This window comes from Cyrtonyx montezumae, unplaced genomic scaffold (genome assembly GCF_038088225.1).
Source record: "Cyrtonyx montezumae isolate F1298 unplaced genomic scaffold, pur_monq_1.0 scaffold_2, whole genome shotgun sequence".
Lineage (NCBI taxonomy): Eukaryota > Metazoa > Chordata > Aves > Galliformes > Odontophoridae > Cyrtonyx > Cyrtonyx montezumae.
This window is the reverse complement of record NW_027071936.1, coordinates 36,396,565-36,413,948: the sequence shown is the minus strand read 5'-3', so window position 1 is coordinate 36,413,948 and position 17,384 is coordinate 36,396,565. Positions and strand designations below refer to the sequence as shown.

Here is a 17,384-nt window from a genome sequence, read left to right as displayed (position 1 = left end):
ACAACAATCAGTATTTATTGCATCATAAATTCCTCACACTCAAATCATAAACCATATGAAAAACTGTGCTATGTAACACTGATGTTCTTAAATCAAGCTAACAAAAAGTCAAGAAACACCCAGAGTTATATCAAATACACTGGAACAAAATGTATTCTATTGGTGATCTAAGTGAGAGACACATTTTTTGTGTAGTCTGAAAAAAAAAAACAATGGAGAAAAAAATCCTAGTTTTAACTCATCTCTGTGCCTAGATAATTGCTACATTATTTTTTTTTTAAGCAAAAACACTTGAAGACTCATGCATTCTTTTGGAACAGTCTGCTTAGGATATAATTTGGCTTGGGATATAATTTGGCTTGAATGAGAAAGTCTTCACATAGATTTAGCTCAAATTACTGTTGGTATTTATATATAAATGCGTGACAAAATTAACTTGTTTCTTTTTGGTTTTATTTTGGCTTCTCTTTAGCATTTTTCTTAGAAAAACAATCTCCTCATGACAAAATCCACCAATAAACAAAGCATGCTTTGGAATGTTCTCCATTAGTTTTACCAGAGCAATTACAAGGCTTATACAATCCTAGAGGTCTAACAAAATGCCTCAGGGTCTGTGAAGCCATTGCAGCATGTTCTGTGAATGAACCTCTAGCTGCTGCATTATCAAGACAGCACTATGCACTAGGAAAACCATACTGGAACAGAGCTGGGTGAATACAGAATTAATATACATAACTGTATTTCAGTTTAATCATCTCCCTTAATGCAGAAGATTGCGTTAAAAAAAAGATCTCATTTTAATCTTTGTAATTCAAGTATTGATTACCATTCTAGAAACTATTTCAGAGTTCTGCTGGAAATTTTCTCTTGGGAGCCCCACAATTTTGGAACCTCCCAGATAAAGAAGTTTAGGATCACAAGTTCCACATTTCCACTATGTGCAGTCCAATCATATATTTGGCAAATACTCCAACACTATCAAAGAGGTAGTGACATCATCAGATGTCAGCTGCTCAAATCAATGTCTCTTGAATCTTCCCAGATATTTGAAATACAGTTAAGAAAACAGTTGGGTTCCTATAACTAGCCATTTTGTTGGTGTTTTTCCTTGAATGCACACTGTTATTAAATTTAGAGGATGGACACGAGAAAAGACCAAAAAGAAATTGTATTAAGATGCAGCAACTAGCTATTCATTGCCATCTAAAGGAAAAGAAACCTCCACTGTCCCCAGATACTTGCATTATTGCCTGATTTTCCTCTGATTTTTAATGTGAGAGGGGATGGTCTACAAGAGGTTATATCACATAAGAAGTGGCTGATAGATAAAGCTGAGATACCCTATTGCATACACATAGGATTATAATAGCCACTAATGGATATCTGTTCTAAGTTTTGTTCAACCATTCATTGTACATATTCTGTTTCAAATAGATTAAGTACTATATAAGAAAAAGAGTCATTTACTAACCACCTTGACTTTGCAACGAGAGTTGGAAAGCATTCTGAGGCATACCTCTTCAGTTACTCTCCTGTTATAAGTGCAGCCAAGTTTTTATTCTCAGTCACATAAACAAGGGAGATAGGATTTACCAAGAACTCATACATAACGTTTGTGTTTTCGTGTGACAACAGTATTTTTAAACAATTCATAGTATTAGGCTTTCGGCTGTCCTTTGATTTAGATGGGAAAATGAAAACACACTAATCTCCAAATCATATTATGCATTTTAGATTTGCGTTACAATGCTTTTTTCTTTTCTCATTTTTTTGTCTGTATTGTTCTTTGACCCATACTGCTCTCTGATTCTCTCATCTGTATTCCCTTTGTATCTTTCTTCTTTCAAGGTCCTAGTTATTTATGCGACACCAAAGTCAGTCACTTCTCTGATCCCAATTCTACCCTGCTTCAGAAATTAAAGTTCTTACACCAGTGATCAGCAAGACTCATTCTGAATATGGAGCTGACATTCCCACTGTTATGACCCCAGATTTGAAGTGTTTTAGTTCCTTACCTGTCCAGCATTCAGTAGAACTCACTTCTTGACCCAGGCTTCAGGGCTGGATGGGACTGGCTCCCCCATCCTATCTGAAGTGAAACAGGGAGCCCCACTTGTACAAACTGACAGAGTAGCAGGATAGTCACCCCCAGCAGTAGGCATCTGATCACTACTAAAACCAAATCTCACATGCAGCATCAAGTTTGTGCAGGCAATGCTGCAAAGGAATGAGATAAAACATTTCCTTCATCAGATGGATAGTTTCTACTTTTGCTTTATAAAATATTCATTCATATGTCACTTTTCAGGTGAATGGCAATCCAATATTAATGCAGTGTGGAATGACCTTCATCCCTTTCCCTTTGCCCTCAGGGTGCATCGATTCTCAGGATGCTTCAAGACTGGATTACACCAGAACTCTTCCAGAAAGGGTGTCAGGTACGAGTGGCACCAAAACATGCCAGGAGGGCAGCTCTTCCTCATAGGGCAGTAGCAAAGCCATTATTCAGAAAGTAAATATGAGAAATTCTGGTATGAGTAGGAAAAACTTTAAGCTCATTTCATTAGACAGTGTCAAGGGAAAGCTCCACTCTCCCACAATACAGGAACATGACCTGCAGGAAAACTTGATAGTCTGCCAATGAGGACCAAAATTTGTGACAGCTGATAGCAGAGAAGCCTCTTAAACTGTGGGGTTGATCATGTTGTCAGCTAGAATTCTCTCATTCAGCTGTAAAGCATGTCTGCAGCTTTACGCAACCAGCCAACCCCAGCCAACTTTGCAGGGAAATTCTTACAGATATAAGCTGCTCCATGCCCTGAAACCCGATGCTGGAGCACCCAGCCCCAGGGAGCAAAGTTAACTGGAAGTAGAAAAGGGAAACACTGTCTAGTTCATAGTTTTCTCAGTTGGAGGAGAAAAAAAAAACAAAAAAAAAAAAAAAAAAACGTGGTGCTATGAAAGTACTGAAATTGAAAACAGAACAGAGGAGACCATCCAGAAATAAGATTATTTGCTCTTTCCTTTGAATCAACATCTGATGTCTCTGGAAAGTTACAACACAGATTTACCAAATATACTCTTCGTTTCTCCCCTTCTAAAAAGTGTGTTTATGGGCAGCTACAAGAAAGCTGTTTTTTCCTTTCAATATTCAATCAGGACAGTCCTACAAAATAGGAAAATGCAACCACCTTGTCCACAAAAGATAAATGCTGCTTCTTCACTCCGAGCTTTCAAAACATAAACAAAGGTAGCTGTAACTAACAATGAGACAAACAGCACCATCTACTGACTAAACCTCATCAGGTCCGGTTAACAGGGTAGGAAAGCACACGTTAAACTGACAGGTAAGGCACAGGACAGGAACAGTGTTTAGGGCAGGCAGACACACCTTTATTTCTTATAATGCTATTTTTCCATCCCATTTTGATCACAGCTTAGAGGTGACCAGACTTCTCTGCTTCCACAGTTAGTGAAATCTCCTGAGATAACTTCCCCCTATGACAACCTCTTTCATTACACAGAAAAGTGCAGCAGGGCATGCTGCTGTCCATTCAAATGAAACACAAAGAACACACTGGAACGTGCTGACTTTCAGCACTATGGAATACATACAAAGGAAGTTTATCAAATGAATATGGATCCATTTACCATGTGGTAATGCAAGATGGATGTAGATATAGCTTTATGCTCAGATAAAAACATCTCTTCAGAGAGCAACTTTATCTTCCCTGATGTTATTTTTTGACTTTGCTGATTTTCTCCTTTAGATGGATATATTTAAACAAAGTGTACATAAGATGTGAAGTTCTCATCTGGAAAAAGTATGAAGATATATATGTAGGAGTGTGTATATAGATAAATCAATCATACTGTACTATGAGTGATTTAAATCAATACTTTCCCACCTACAACATTATCACTAAAAAAATGTTTGTTTTGTTTTTTTTTAATTATTTAATAGAAAGACCTTTTCAGTATTTCTGAGGAACTTCTCCATATTTTCACCTTAAGCAAAGCCATAAACATTGCTTAAAGCAACTGCCTGCCTCCTGTACTCATGAAATTAAGGCAAAAGATTTTTTTTAGAGCAGCCTAAAACATTGAGAAGTATTGCACAGGAACTCTATTGTGGCAAATGCTGCCTGTAAAGATGGAGCACACAAATAGCTCGAAGTCCCACCAGGTTCAATAAACTGCCACCCACAGATACTCTATGCAAACAATCCTATTTGAATGCATGTACTGTTTTTTCATAGGCAACAAAGAAAGAGCTGGTACTACTTTTACAGTTTTCCACTTTCCTCTAGGCATATCTGAAGAACCACCATTTCCAGAATGCCAAGACACAACATTTTTGGGAAGCTCTGGAAATGGTATGTTTTGCAGCCATCCAAACCCTCGCTTATACAAGTTTCAGGTCTCACTCTATTGATTTCAATTTCCTAAATGTTTTATATCCCTATAACTCTTCTGTCAATGAGAGATCATAAGCTAGGCAGCCTCCCAGTATATTGCAGCATAACTTATTTCAAGGAACATTATACTACTTCTTCATTTTTAGCACAAGAGTGTGGTGAGTGGAACAAGAAAAGAGAAAGGAGGCCTTGTTAACAAACAACCTGCTTCTAAAGCATCTCTCCTGCATTTCAAACTCATTTGATGGGTGAAAACACTCCTCAGTCACCACACACATATCATATCCTCAGTCATCTCTAACCAGATTCATGTGTTTGAAAGCTCTCACCATCATAAATTACCAACTAATTTTGGTGCTTATCTTCATCTCTGTTTTCCAGTTCCCAGCAGGCTTGTTCCCTGTGCCACCACCTCCTCATCTTTCCCTTTCCTTATGGCTCACCTTTTTCTTTCTATCACATCTTCTAGAAGCCTACTTACATATGACCAGGTTCTTCCCTAAGACTACTTCCTTTCCTTCCCTTTTCTCGCAGTAGATACGCATCCAACTCAAGTTGCACTCCTGTGTCCCCTCTCTAGTTCCCTTTTTCTCGATCTCATGCTTCTTCCTACTCAGCTATGCACTCTCTCTGCTTCTCTGCATCTTCACTAACTTTATCTGAAAAAGGATGCATTTTGTAACCCTTCCCTCACACTCAGCAGTCTGACGAGGCAGAAGCAACTTCTTCCAGCTTCAGCCTTTAGAACAGAAATTCCTGGTCCACAGAACAGACCAGGAAATTACATTAGTTTAGCTGCTGCTGCTAACAGTGGCTCTCCATTCACACTTGAAACAGAGCACATTGCAAGGTAACTTCTAGCTTTGAGAGGTCTTTTTATGCCCTTCCTGTACTGTTCTATTATTTTCTTAGAAAAAAAAAAAAAGAAAAAAGAAAGAAAAAAGAAAGAGAGCTTACAGTCTGCAAGGGGCCCTCAGTATTTCTTGCCCATGTTACCAGCTAGTCATCTTCCACATACTTCTCATTTCTCTGGCTGAGTTCAAGTTCCTAGATAACTGTTTCTACTAGAGATTGTAGGGTGTTTTGGGGTTTTGTTTTGCTTTTTTTCCCTCTTTGGCCTGAGTCTTTTTTTGCCCTGCCTCCCATCGTTCACAGGCAAGTAATAAACCCGTAAGTGAAGTCATGGACACATGGACAAGGCAAATGGGTTACCCTGTTTTGGAGATGGGAAATGATTCAGTACTCAGACAGAAACGTTTTCTCTTGGATCCCAGTGCTGATGCTTCTTATCCTCCTTCTGATCTTGGGTAAGACCCTACTGTAAACATCTGTCAAAAATAACTAGAAATCCTGTACAGGTATACTCTGTTACTGACACCTAAATAGGCAACATTATATTCATTCTTAGTAAACTTACTCTCAGCACTTGTTTTTAAAAGAAAACAGGAATTTAGCTGCAAATATTATAAATTTAGGTTAGCCTCAAACCTTTGTCTCTGGGCTTCGTTATCAATCACAACAGAATAAAATTGGACAAAGTCTCTTACAGGTTCTCATTTCCATGCACAGACAGCTCAGATTATTGCAAGACATCTGGTGAATAACTGCAAATTACAGTCTGTTAGACTAAAGAAAATTGCCACAAAATTTTCTCTACCCAGAAATCAGATACTATGATCCAGGTATTTTGTTCTATACAAGCCCCTTCCTTTTCCCATACGATGCAGGACAAATTATGTAACACAGTACAGGATCTTTTCTACATCTCTTTAAAGCATGAATTACTATGAAATAGTTAGTTTTTAATAAATAACATTGATCCTTACCCAGAACTGTTTTTTCCTGTTTAGCTCAGACCACCATTGTTCAACTTAGCATCTGAAAAAGCCAAAGGCAGCCTTCTCAGGTTCTTATATAGCCAGACAACCAGCTGCAGATATTTATTACCTTATTCAAAACAGGTGGGATGCTACAGGAACATGTATTTGTTATCAGATGACTAACTTACAGGAAGATTTATCCTGTCTGGGGATTGGAGGAACAACATTGAAAACTTACTTATTGCTCCAAGTTGGCATTGTTTGTATTCTTAGTTCTAATTTTTAGGTAATGTGACTTTGCTAGTAGTCAGTAAATGGTACTGAACTTAACCCACATTAGGAAGGTTTAATTCCTTCAGCTAGATTGATAAAACTAAATCAGTAAAGATTGACTGTGTGGACAGGAACTGAGAATCCCCAAGTACGCCTTCCCACTAACTGCTGCTAGTTATGTTTATATAAAGAGCAAGAACAAGAAGAAAAGGAAGGACTAGTGTTTTCTTATTGAAAAGAAGGTACTTGAGTAATAGAAGTCCCCCAGCATTGGCAGTTTTGGATAGATATCAGAAGAGTTAGGATGAGATTATTACTCAAGTGTTTGTGATGTTGTTTTTCTCCAAACGTAAGCAGAAAGTTTTGCAGGTTTTTTTTTTGAAGCAAATCTAGCTATAAACTCCAGCCTTGTGCCATGTGAAGACTGGTGTTACAGACTATGCAAGCAAACAATACCTCTTTGTGTTAAAATCTTGACATGCTGTACTAAGCTCTGAGATAGCCGACTCAAGAATACCACTTCTGGCTGAGTCCAAGACCTGGAGTGCCCTGCCATTTGTCGTTTCTTGAGTAGAAATCCCAGTACAGTTCTTGTCTTAACCTATCAGGAAGCTGAGCTCTGTACTGTACCTACTATTCCTGAAGTGAGAGTGGAATTTTTTTTTGACTGCGTAATGTTTATAAATGGATTCAAAATAAACTGATAGTATATATCACAATAGTGACATTATCTACCCTGGGACAGACAGACTCTTGCCTAAAAGCTGATCTATTGAAAGTCAGTACCTCCCCCTTCCAGTCTTGCAGATGAGGGTGAGGAAGATCCTGAAGAGATTCTACCTCAAAACTGGACAGGCCTGCTTAAGCTCTGGATGCAGGATTTTGATTTAAGCAGTGAAAACTCTTAAGTCTTGTATATGCTTTATTCTCTGAAAACGTGATATGCTATTCTGATCTGCCTGCTTTTTTCGAGCTTGTTTGGCTTGAAAAAGTCCTCCTCTGAATGCCGGTACTCTTGAGAAAAAGAAGTTTGAAACCTTGTGCTCTTAAAATATAAAGGTAAATATAAAGCTGAGCATAGCACATCAGAAACATACCCTCAAAATGCAGTTGGGAGAACACAGCTATTATATATGATGCTCGCAAAAAACATTTCTGTGTGCAATCCCATGAACATATAATGAAAACTAAATAAAATCCCTAACACTCTCCTATTGAATGTGTTTCCAAGCCATTTTTTAAAGAAAAAAAGATATTTTATGTGCATTCTCTTGAACAAACACAATACTGAGGCTTCTGGCCAAACAATAATCTCTCTCAATTCTATGGCAGTAAGGTCCATAAGAGAACTCATAAAAACTCAATGTGTATAAGTCCCTTTAAATACATATATATTTTTAGAATATACAAAACAATAGTTGATGTTTCTTCCTGGAGACAGCAGGACATACAATTAACTTCATTTTGGTATTATCTGAAAGTCAGTGACCAATCATTCAATACACAGTTGTAAGCAAGTTTTCCTATAGCACTTGTCACCATGGTATTTAAGATTGAAGAAAGATCTCCCTGAGTTGAACTGTAATATGCTAACATGGAACAGCAGATGACTACCCAAAAGGGCTTAATAATTTCAGCAGCACTACATAGGTGGTTGTGCAAGTATGCTCATAGCATGCTCTGCCATCCTGCCCCTCACACTGCCCCTTCATAGTTTTGGTCAGGTTGTGCCATGGCTCTCTTAGAGCCCTAATGTGTAACCTTCAGGCTGTTCTCAACATGTCTGGATGCCAGGCACAGCCCAGACTGAGAAGCCTGCATCTAGCCACTGCAGCTACTCATGGATGTGAAGAGGGAGAAGTAAGGTCACATTTGGTGCTCTATGCTTTATAGTAGTGGAATTATGGTTGTCTCAGAGAAGGAGAAGAGGTTGGAAATGGCAATAGGTCCTGCTCACTGTATAGCAGTGATTGCCTAAGGTATTTCATTTTTCTCATCTGTAAAAAAGGTTTAACAACGCTTAACCACTTGTTACAACACTTAGCCACTTGTTTCAAGTGAGCATTGCGAAGATTAACTGGTATCTGCACAGAGCCCTAGACATATTAACATTGGCATGAATCATCCACATACAATTATCTTTTACTAAATTAATTGCTGTGCTCCTTGTTAGATTATTATCTGGCATGACATGAAGATGCTACTTAAAAGAGCTGCATGTTCCAGTGTTATGGTAATAAGCTACACAGCACATGAGATACATCTGCACAATCTCTGATTATAGGTTATTAGTATCTCCATCATGATTTCCACCAAGAGAGGAAGGCTGTGTTCAGAAGTATAAGGTCCTAACACTTATACTGATTTTCTCAAAAAATAAAAAATAAAAAACAGATTCTCTGAAGGCACATAACCAAGAAAGTATCATAGTATCATAGTAGACATTGGATTCAGGACAAAACATTACTCCCTTTCTCAATCCACCAGATGCATTTTGAGAACTTTCTATAAATACGATGTATAAGAGAATCTATTTTTGTTCTCCATCTCTAGAACATGAACAGGCTCAGACATTTCATGCTTTTTATTTTGCTTTTCAGGGAGTATAAATGCCCAATCATACCATAGCAATCTCTGACATTTTGTTCTCTGAATAGAGTATCATAGTACAGAAAAGTCTTCAGAACATAGACAACAGCTACTGTCAAAAAGCTGGAGGGCAAGTTATGAGGGATTTTTGGTAGACGAATGTGTGCACAATCACACAGTTGGTTTCATAAAACATGATGTATACAGTTACCCAATAAAAGCATACGCTGGAGTTATATTTTCAGCATTTTATTTCAAATATAATTTGTTTCTCTTTTCCTTTAAATAATTTCAGTTACAAATGGAATATACCAGTGAAATGGGGACTGGGGAATTCAACAAACTACACAGTCTACAATACCTCTAATTCTGCAGGTAAACTTCCTTGACTTTTTTATGAATAATAAATAAAGAAAGATTTTCAGTATCATTCTTCAGTCTGATCACAGAGGTCTCCATTTTAAATATAACAAACCAGCTACTGCAATGTAATTCACTCTTTTAATACAAATGCCAGTATCTGGTCCATCATGCTTACACCAACTCATTTTTACTCAAAGCTATTAAAAAAAAAAAGGCTAAATTGAGGTTTGGATCTTGTTTTAATACTCATTAAAACCAAATATTACTTTTGGAATCAAGGCATCTCCAGTGAGTTCTGTGTTGTTTAAGATGGACTGACTAATCACTGTTTGTTTTTCAGGAATTACAATAACATCATCTGCTAATTCCTTTGTGAACATTAATCCAGACCACATTGGATTCTATCGTGTGAATTACGATAGTCAAAATTGGGATGCATTAAGAGGTCTTCTGGCCAACAACCACGAAGTGAGTGTCACAATATTAAGCTATCTTGTTGGTTTCTAAGAGAGGTTTATAAAGGCAAGTTGTTTTTTTTTGTTTTTGTTGGTTTTTTTTTTTTTTCTGCAAATAATCTATGTATTCTTGATGACTCTCATCCTCTTTTTGTACAGATTTTTTCAGCTGCTGACCGTGCAGGGTTTTTGGATGATGCCTTTTCCTTAGCAAGGTAAACTAATTCCCTGCTGAGTGTTCAACAGAAGTTTTTCACTTTCCATTTTCTATTAACTAGAATTAACTCGAGTGGACAAAAGAAAATTTCTGAATTTATTGCAGGACTTACTTGTTGGGGTTTTTTTTTACGTTATGTTTCAAAGAAGCTCATAAGAGTATGCACTGGTAACTTGCAGTATCAACATAGTCAAGAGAAATGCTCCCTCTCTACTCAGTAGAGGAAAAAAGATGTCTTTAATTGCGGACATTTTAGAAGGGGGTATTTTTATTATGAAGGAAACAATGTTAGAAGTACTTCAGAATAAGCTATGTGTCCAGAAAATCAGAGGCATGCCTACAATGCACAGTAAAGCATTAGAAAGTTATCACTACCTCAGCTATCTTCATTAGAAACATGCTTGGAAACTCCTAGTTCTTGTACCCAGCCTCACTGATGCAGACAAACTTTGGGTGACCTCTGTATAAACCTCTAAGTTGGTAGCTCTCTAGAGTTTCAGGATGTCTACAGAACTAGCAATTTCTTTTGTATGACTGGACTTAATGTGGTCAGTTAAGGGCTACTCCTGGGTGCTCTGGGCTCCAGCATATCATGGGCAACTTCCTCATTATAGCAAGAGTTCCTGCAATTAGGCACTGATCAACAGCGATTCTCTGTGGTGCCTTTGGAAAACACCACCCAGATTCCATACCAGACTATTTTCCCCCTCCTAAAATTTATTATTTCAGACCTTCTGAAGTGAGTAGTGTTCTAGAATCTTTAAAGCAAGTTCTCCAAATTCATCAAAATAATAGAAGTTCTGTTTTTTCCCTTCTCAGAGCTGGACTTCTGAATTACTCTGTTCCCCTGGAGCTCACAAAATACCTAATAAATGAAACAGATTATTTACCTTGGCACAGAGCTATATCAGCTGTGACTTACATTGCAGACATGCTTGAAGATGATACAAATCTCTATCTCCTGTTTCAGGTGATGAAGCAAAAATATATTCCTGCATGGGATCAGTGGATATGACAGATGAGAATCTGTAATGGCAATAATATTGAAGTTCAAATGATTTTCATTGCTGATGAGCTATCAGTAATTAGTTTTTGTTACTGTACTTTTAAACAAATGCTGCAAAGTGCTTAGTACTGATTTCTGAATTACCTGAACTGACAATTTCGGTCTATGCATTTGGAGGAAATAAATTATGACTCCTTATTCTTATAATCAATCACCATAAGTCACAGTACAGAGAATTGTTTGTCAAGGCTGTCCTGCATCCAACAAATAAGTACATACAAGGCAGCAAGAGCTCTGACACCTGTCCTGAGCACGAAGGATGACTGTACCTCAACATGGCAGTCAGAAGACTTGACAGCTGACCTGAAGCTGAGCATGATTTAATGGTCACTAAAATAACTATGTCCTCAAGACAAGGTTACTTTTGGGAAAAAGTTATGGCAGTGTGCCCTTGCTATACCCTGCCTTTCATTTTGAGGAACAGACAAAGCTGGAGAGAAGCAGGCTGACTTTTGTCAGCACATCAGTGCTGCAAGAAAGAATGCATGAACGTGTTCAGATTTGACATGCCATGGTGAGCTGGAAAGATCATGTCTGTGTGTTTGCATCCCTTTTTGCTTACGATATGGTAGTTCTTGGAAAATGAAAGGGAATAAACTATAAATATAAATAAACCGTCATTTAATGAAACCTATACAAATAACCATCTCTCTTTTTCTACCTCAGGAATATTTTCGCTCTCTGGTAAAACCCATTGTGAATAAACTGACCTGGAGTGATTCTGGAAGCCATTTGGACAGGTTGAACAATCGTTTTACTTTATCATATTATTGATGGATTCAAGGAATCCTAAGCAGAAGGGAAATCTTTCTCTCTCTCTTCCCCTCTCTTTTAAAGGCTTCTTCGTGCATCTGTTCTAGACTTTGCGTGCAGTATGAATGATGCAGAATCTCTTAGCAATGCTTCTCAACAATTTGAGCAGTGGCTACAAGGACAAACGTGAGTTCTCATTGGTTTTGTGCTGGTGAAGTGTGACTCAGTCATAGATTTCAAGCAGAAAAAGTGGGAAGAATACTAGAACACTTATTTTTGTCATTCTAGCATTGCTGTAAATCTCCGACTCCTGGTATACCGCTATGGGATGCAGAATTCAGGCAATGAGTCATCATGGAATTACATGTTTGAGACATATCAGGAAACTTCATTAGCACAAGAAAAAGAAAAACTCCTGTATGGCCTGGCATCAGTGACTAACATCACTCTTTTGGACAGGTGATTTAAATCCACAAAGATTTTTCTTTCCCTAGAGATACAACTATTCACTGTTTACTCTTTCATTTCTCCTCTGTCATGTGCAGTCATTTTTGTCAGATTACAGCATGCAGAACACAACACATTCTCAAGAACAGCTATTTAACACCCACCTTGAGACTGCAATACAGTAGAAATAAAAAAGCCTTGCTAGTTCAGTGGACAGATACTGAACACATGGTAGTTTCTGCACATAATCAACAGCCTTCAGCATTTCCAACAGTGCCTTCACCCTGATTAATTTAACTGCCTAATAGTGAGGCATAAGGAGAAGATTCTTTCCCTGTGTTTCCTCTCTAATCAGGGACAGACAAGACTTCCACAAAACTGTTCATTCCAGACCAGGAATGGGACACCATTAGAGGGAAAAATTGCATTCAGCAGCAGTGGGGAATCTGGATGCTGTACAGGTCTGATGCAGCTGTCAGACCAGGCGAGCATCTCCCCAGGCTGCCACTGCTGGGATGCACCAACTCCTTTAAGTGTATCTCATATCTTGGCACACAGTTGTACCACAGAGTAGAGCTGCTGGCAAATGTCCTCACTGGAGCCATTTAACACTTCGTTAGAGCCCTGTTTAAATATCACAAAATGGAATAGTCTTTGCTTTGAAAAAGTTCCAAGTTCAAATAGGATGGAATAAGGAAATATAGGAGGTTCAGGAAGAGGAAGTATAAAACATAATTAAAATAGTGGTGTGATGCAACTCTATTCATAAATCTTGTAGTCACAACAGCCATAACCTAAAGCTGCCTAATAAACAATCACTGTCACAATGAAGACATAAATTAATAATGTAGATCAACCTAAATTTGTAGAAAATACAGAATTTCTCCTAAATCAGGGAGAATGTATCAATTCAATACTAAAACAACAAAGGGGGGAAAAAGAGCAAGAAGGCTGGTAAAATTGTTCCTATCATTGGCATATAGGAAAAAAAGAAACAGCCTTAACCCCAGCACGACATCCGAAGGGTGCTCTTCTACAGCTGCTGCTGTGAAGCCAAGACCATGCCCCTCATCACCCTGCATGTGTGCATGATGAGGGCCCCCTGCTCTGTCAGCCAAAATCATTTATGCTGTGACTGGGAGCATAACTGCAGCACATGCAGACAGGATAAGGATTTCAGAAACAAAGCAACAGACCAGATTTCAGCGTGAGCATATGTCTTCATGGTCCCTATGAGATCTTGATACCCTGGACCACTAGTTTTTGATGTTTTGATGGGCTTCTGACTGCTCCAACTTTGTTTTCACTACTTGATTAAAATATTGCAATACTAGTGGCTCTAGGGTATTTCAAAGAAACTTAAGAAGCTCTGTTTCTTTTCTAAAGAGATGTCAAACTGTTCAGGTTTATTTCAATTCACTATTATTTCTTGATACAGTTTTCAACAGGTAGTCACATTTTAGATTGGTGTAGTTCACCTTTAAGATGCTTTAGACGAAAATAATACAACCACTTGGAAACAAGCTGTAGAGTGACATGGCAAATACTTGGGAAATACAGATATTAACATTGCATTATTCCTCATTTTCATTGGTTAAGTCTCCATTGAAAGTGTTAACTTAGTTGCTTTCCCTGGACACTCATGAAAGGTTCACACTGATTCTTACTGGATTTCTCTTAGGTATCTGAAATACGTTTACAACTCCAGCCTCATCAAAAGCCAAGATGTGTTCACAGTTGTGAGATACATTTCCTATAACATCTATGGAAAAACAATGGCTTGGGACTGGATTCGGCTTAACTGGGAATACTTAGTTGACAGGTATGCTAAGGAACTCATTTGGAATTTTAGATCTACATCCATCCATGTATCTTCTCATATGCCAAGTCTTTCTGTATTTTCACTATATCACTGCCTTCTACTTTTTTTCTGGAAAGGCAAAGTTTGTGATTGTACTTCTATTTCTATAAAAGCAAGCAGTTCTTATAGTCAACTTCTCAGGTTGATGGAAACCAAAAGCATATTCATCACAATCACAACCACTTGCTCTGAAAAAATGTTTTGCTGTTTTGGGTCCAACTGTAAGATGATAAACTATTAGTGGTAAAATTAAAAAGCCAAACAAAGCAAATGAAACAGGAAAGATCATCCCATTAGCAGACATATTTTAGAACAGCACAGATATTCTGTAGGAGCACTATATTTGAAGTATTTCCAAAAATACTGAAATCTGGGTGCATGTTTTGTTGTATTGCATTTAGAAGATACAGCTTCAGACAACTGACTGTGCCTTTTATTTTGAACAGTTTTGCATCAAATGATGTTTGGTGGTAATTTTTTCTTAGATTCACTATAAATGATAGAACCCTTGGTCGCATAGTAACCATCAGCCAAAACTTCAACACTGACCTCCAGCTTTGGCAGGTATGGTGCCAGCATTTATCTTGGTTTTATGTCAGCATTTTTTGAAACTTACTGTCTGGAAAACTTGATTTTTTTATTCACCATGTGTGTATATGTTATGGTTTTATGATCAATAATATAACAAAAAATCATGACAGTATAGCAGTATGAATTACTGTAAAACTATTCCAGTACTGCAAGCCTGAGCTTTAATATTTCACTTAGCCAAAATTGCAATTATCTGGTCCCCGTAAAAACCTACTTGCCCAACACTAGCGTTATTTTCTTCATGTCAGTTCTTTCTCTCTCTCTTTTCCAGATGGAAAATTTCTTTGAGAAATATCCTAATGCTGGGGCAGGACAATCATCCAGAAGTCAGTCAATTGAGCAGGTGAAGAACAATATTCAGTGGCTGAAAGAAAACAAGGAGGAGATACGAACATGGCTGGAAGGATGGTCAAGCCCTTAAATTCCTTGTTAAAAACATCAGGCATCCATCCTGGCCATGCAGATCCTCAGATATTTAGCAATGTGGATTTCTCAGGTAGGGAACTTAGAGGACCAAGGTCTAATATTTTTTCTACAGACATTCAGGAGACCACTGCCAGAGCAATGTTTGTGTAGCTGCTGATCCTGGATCCTGCCAGTGCTTATGTGCATGAATAGCTTTATATTTTGAGATATTAATTTGCTTGAACAAACAAGACAAATATTTCAAGTAACTCCAGGCAAAATTGATGGCAGAACTGGGGTTCTTGCCAATCAAGCTGGTCTCAGATCTTCCATAAACCACTCTGAAAATCTTCTTGGTTCATACAGAAGTATACCTACTACACTCAGGGATTCCTTTCCAAGTGCACCTTGGGGGACCTTTGTTCTGAAGGAAAGGGAATTAAACAGCAATATTAACTTTGAAAATCATCCCCTATATTTATATCCATAAAAAATTTACATTTGGAATTAAGCTTTGCATTTTTATATTGCAGAAATGCCAATTAAGCTTCTTTCTCCACTGATTTTGGAAGTTTAACTACAGGTACAGAAGTGATCAATATTATCAACTTATTTTTCAATGTTATTAGTTGAGATTCTGTTGCTTAGAGAAGTGGTTGTCTTGGTTATTTTTGTCTTATTTCTAAGTCTTGTCAAAAGAAGAACTTATGGCAGCCATTACTGCGAACAAGAAAGATGGTACTGTCTCTTTTCTTAAGGAAAAATAAAATTTTAAAATTTACCTGGAAATTTGCCTTTTTCTAATAATGGGAAAAGCATGTAGAAAGCAGCTGTTTTATAGCCCAACTTTATAGTACATACAGCTGTAATTACTTTTAAGGGGGAAAAATTTATTACTGTCTCTGAGGAACTACAAAAAGATGGCAAAATCAGGTAGAGGGAGCAATTGAGTCTGCGGTAGACGCAGAGGAAGAAAAGAAAGAACTCTCCATTCCCAGTTCCTCTGTCATTCCTAGACTGGAGAAGGCACTGGGGCATCTCTGCCTTTCAACCCAGGGTACCTGGGGTACAAGAGAAGCATGTACAGCCCCAGGTGGAAAGACTTTACCCCACTCCTCAAGGAGATCGCAGGCTAGTATAGCTTTGGGCCTCTCCCAAGATAACCAAACAGCTGACAAGCCCAGACAGACCTGGTGACCAAGCCATTCTGTGAAAGGAAAATGTCAGCAGCCATTTAGCTCATGTAAACAAAACACGACAGAGTGCTGACTAACAGCAGTAACAACTTTATGTAGATGCCAGCTTCTCGTCGAGGCGAAGAGACAGCAAAGAAACAGGCAATTTCTTCCAGCTTTTCTTACTACTCACACAGACGCACAGAGAACTGTGAAGCAGCAGATGCAAGCCACCAGCAGATCAGGACGTGGGGAGAGGACAGGCCCTGTTCAGTTGCCTGCTCAGGAAGACATATACCAATTCACCTTCATCATTTCCTTCTTTCAAGGAGTGAACTGAAACAATAGAAGGCACCTCTCTTGGTTTCAAGGTCACAAACTGGTTTGGTTGCCCCACACTGTGATACTGACTATTAGCACATTGTAAGGTTGTGACTCTATGTCAGTACACATGATCAGCTCACAGAAATTTCCTTTGTACTACCAGTGCTGTATGCTTTGATGCAGGTTTTTAACTTCAGCCAAGCATGACGTGTAACAATACAGACCCGAGATGAAGATGCTCAAGTATGTAGATCAGTGGTTTCCTCTTTAAGAAAAGACAATGAAATTTGGTAGAAGTAACTGATCCTACAGCCTTTCCTATGCTTTTGCCACAATTCACTGTAGGAAGAAATGTATGATTTACTATGGGAATTAGCTAAGATTAAATAGTTACTTCCAGAGATTTCTATCCTTTGTTATATGTAGATCCTACTACCATGGAGTGGGATCAAGCTTGCCAACCTTGTTAGCTACAGTAGGAAGCTGTCATCGGGGAAAGCAGTCAGGGAGATTTACTATGGTGCTGGAAAGCTCTAGCAAAAGCAGCCTTCAACCAAATCCCACAGACATACCACTGGGCACATATTGGCAGTATTATGTATCACTGTTGTAGAAAAAAAAAAATCC

At 38.2% G+C, this 17,384-nt stretch overlaps 1 protein-coding gene across 2 annotated transcripts in view; it reads left to right on the top strand.

Moving 5' to 3' along the window:
* ENPEP (glutamyl aminopeptidase) overlaps nt 1-16,161 on the top strand; it is a 33,697-nt gene extending 17,536 nt beyond the window's left edge. For both annotated transcript variants that reach the window (XM_065736887.1, XM_065736888.1), the window contains 13 exons: nt 2,373-2,438; nt 4,311-4,376; nt 5,574-5,725; nt 9,396-9,475; nt 9,804-9,931; nt 10,078-10,133; nt 10,955-11,105; nt 11,868-11,941; nt 12,039-12,140; nt 12,243-12,413; nt 14,083-14,223; nt 14,748-14,826; nt 15,125-16,161. In XM_065736887.1, coding sequence (XP_065592959.1) covers nt 2,373-2,438; nt 4,311-4,376; nt 5,574-5,725; nt 9,396-9,475; nt 9,804-9,931; nt 10,078-10,133; nt 10,955-11,105; nt 11,868-11,941; nt 12,039-12,140; nt 12,243-12,413; nt 14,083-14,223; nt 14,748-14,826; nt 15,125-15,274 — 1,416 coding nt within the window. In that variant the 3' untranslated portion in view covers nt 15,275-16,161. The remainder of the gene's footprint in view (nt 1-2,372; nt 2,439-4,310; nt 4,377-5,573; nt 5,726-9,395; nt 9,476-9,803; nt 9,932-10,077; nt 10,134-10,954; nt 11,106-11,867; nt 11,942-12,038; nt 12,141-12,242; nt 12,414-14,082; nt 14,224-14,747; nt 14,827-15,124) is intronic.
* The last annotated feature ends 1,223 nt before the right edge of the window (nt 16,162-17,384 follow it).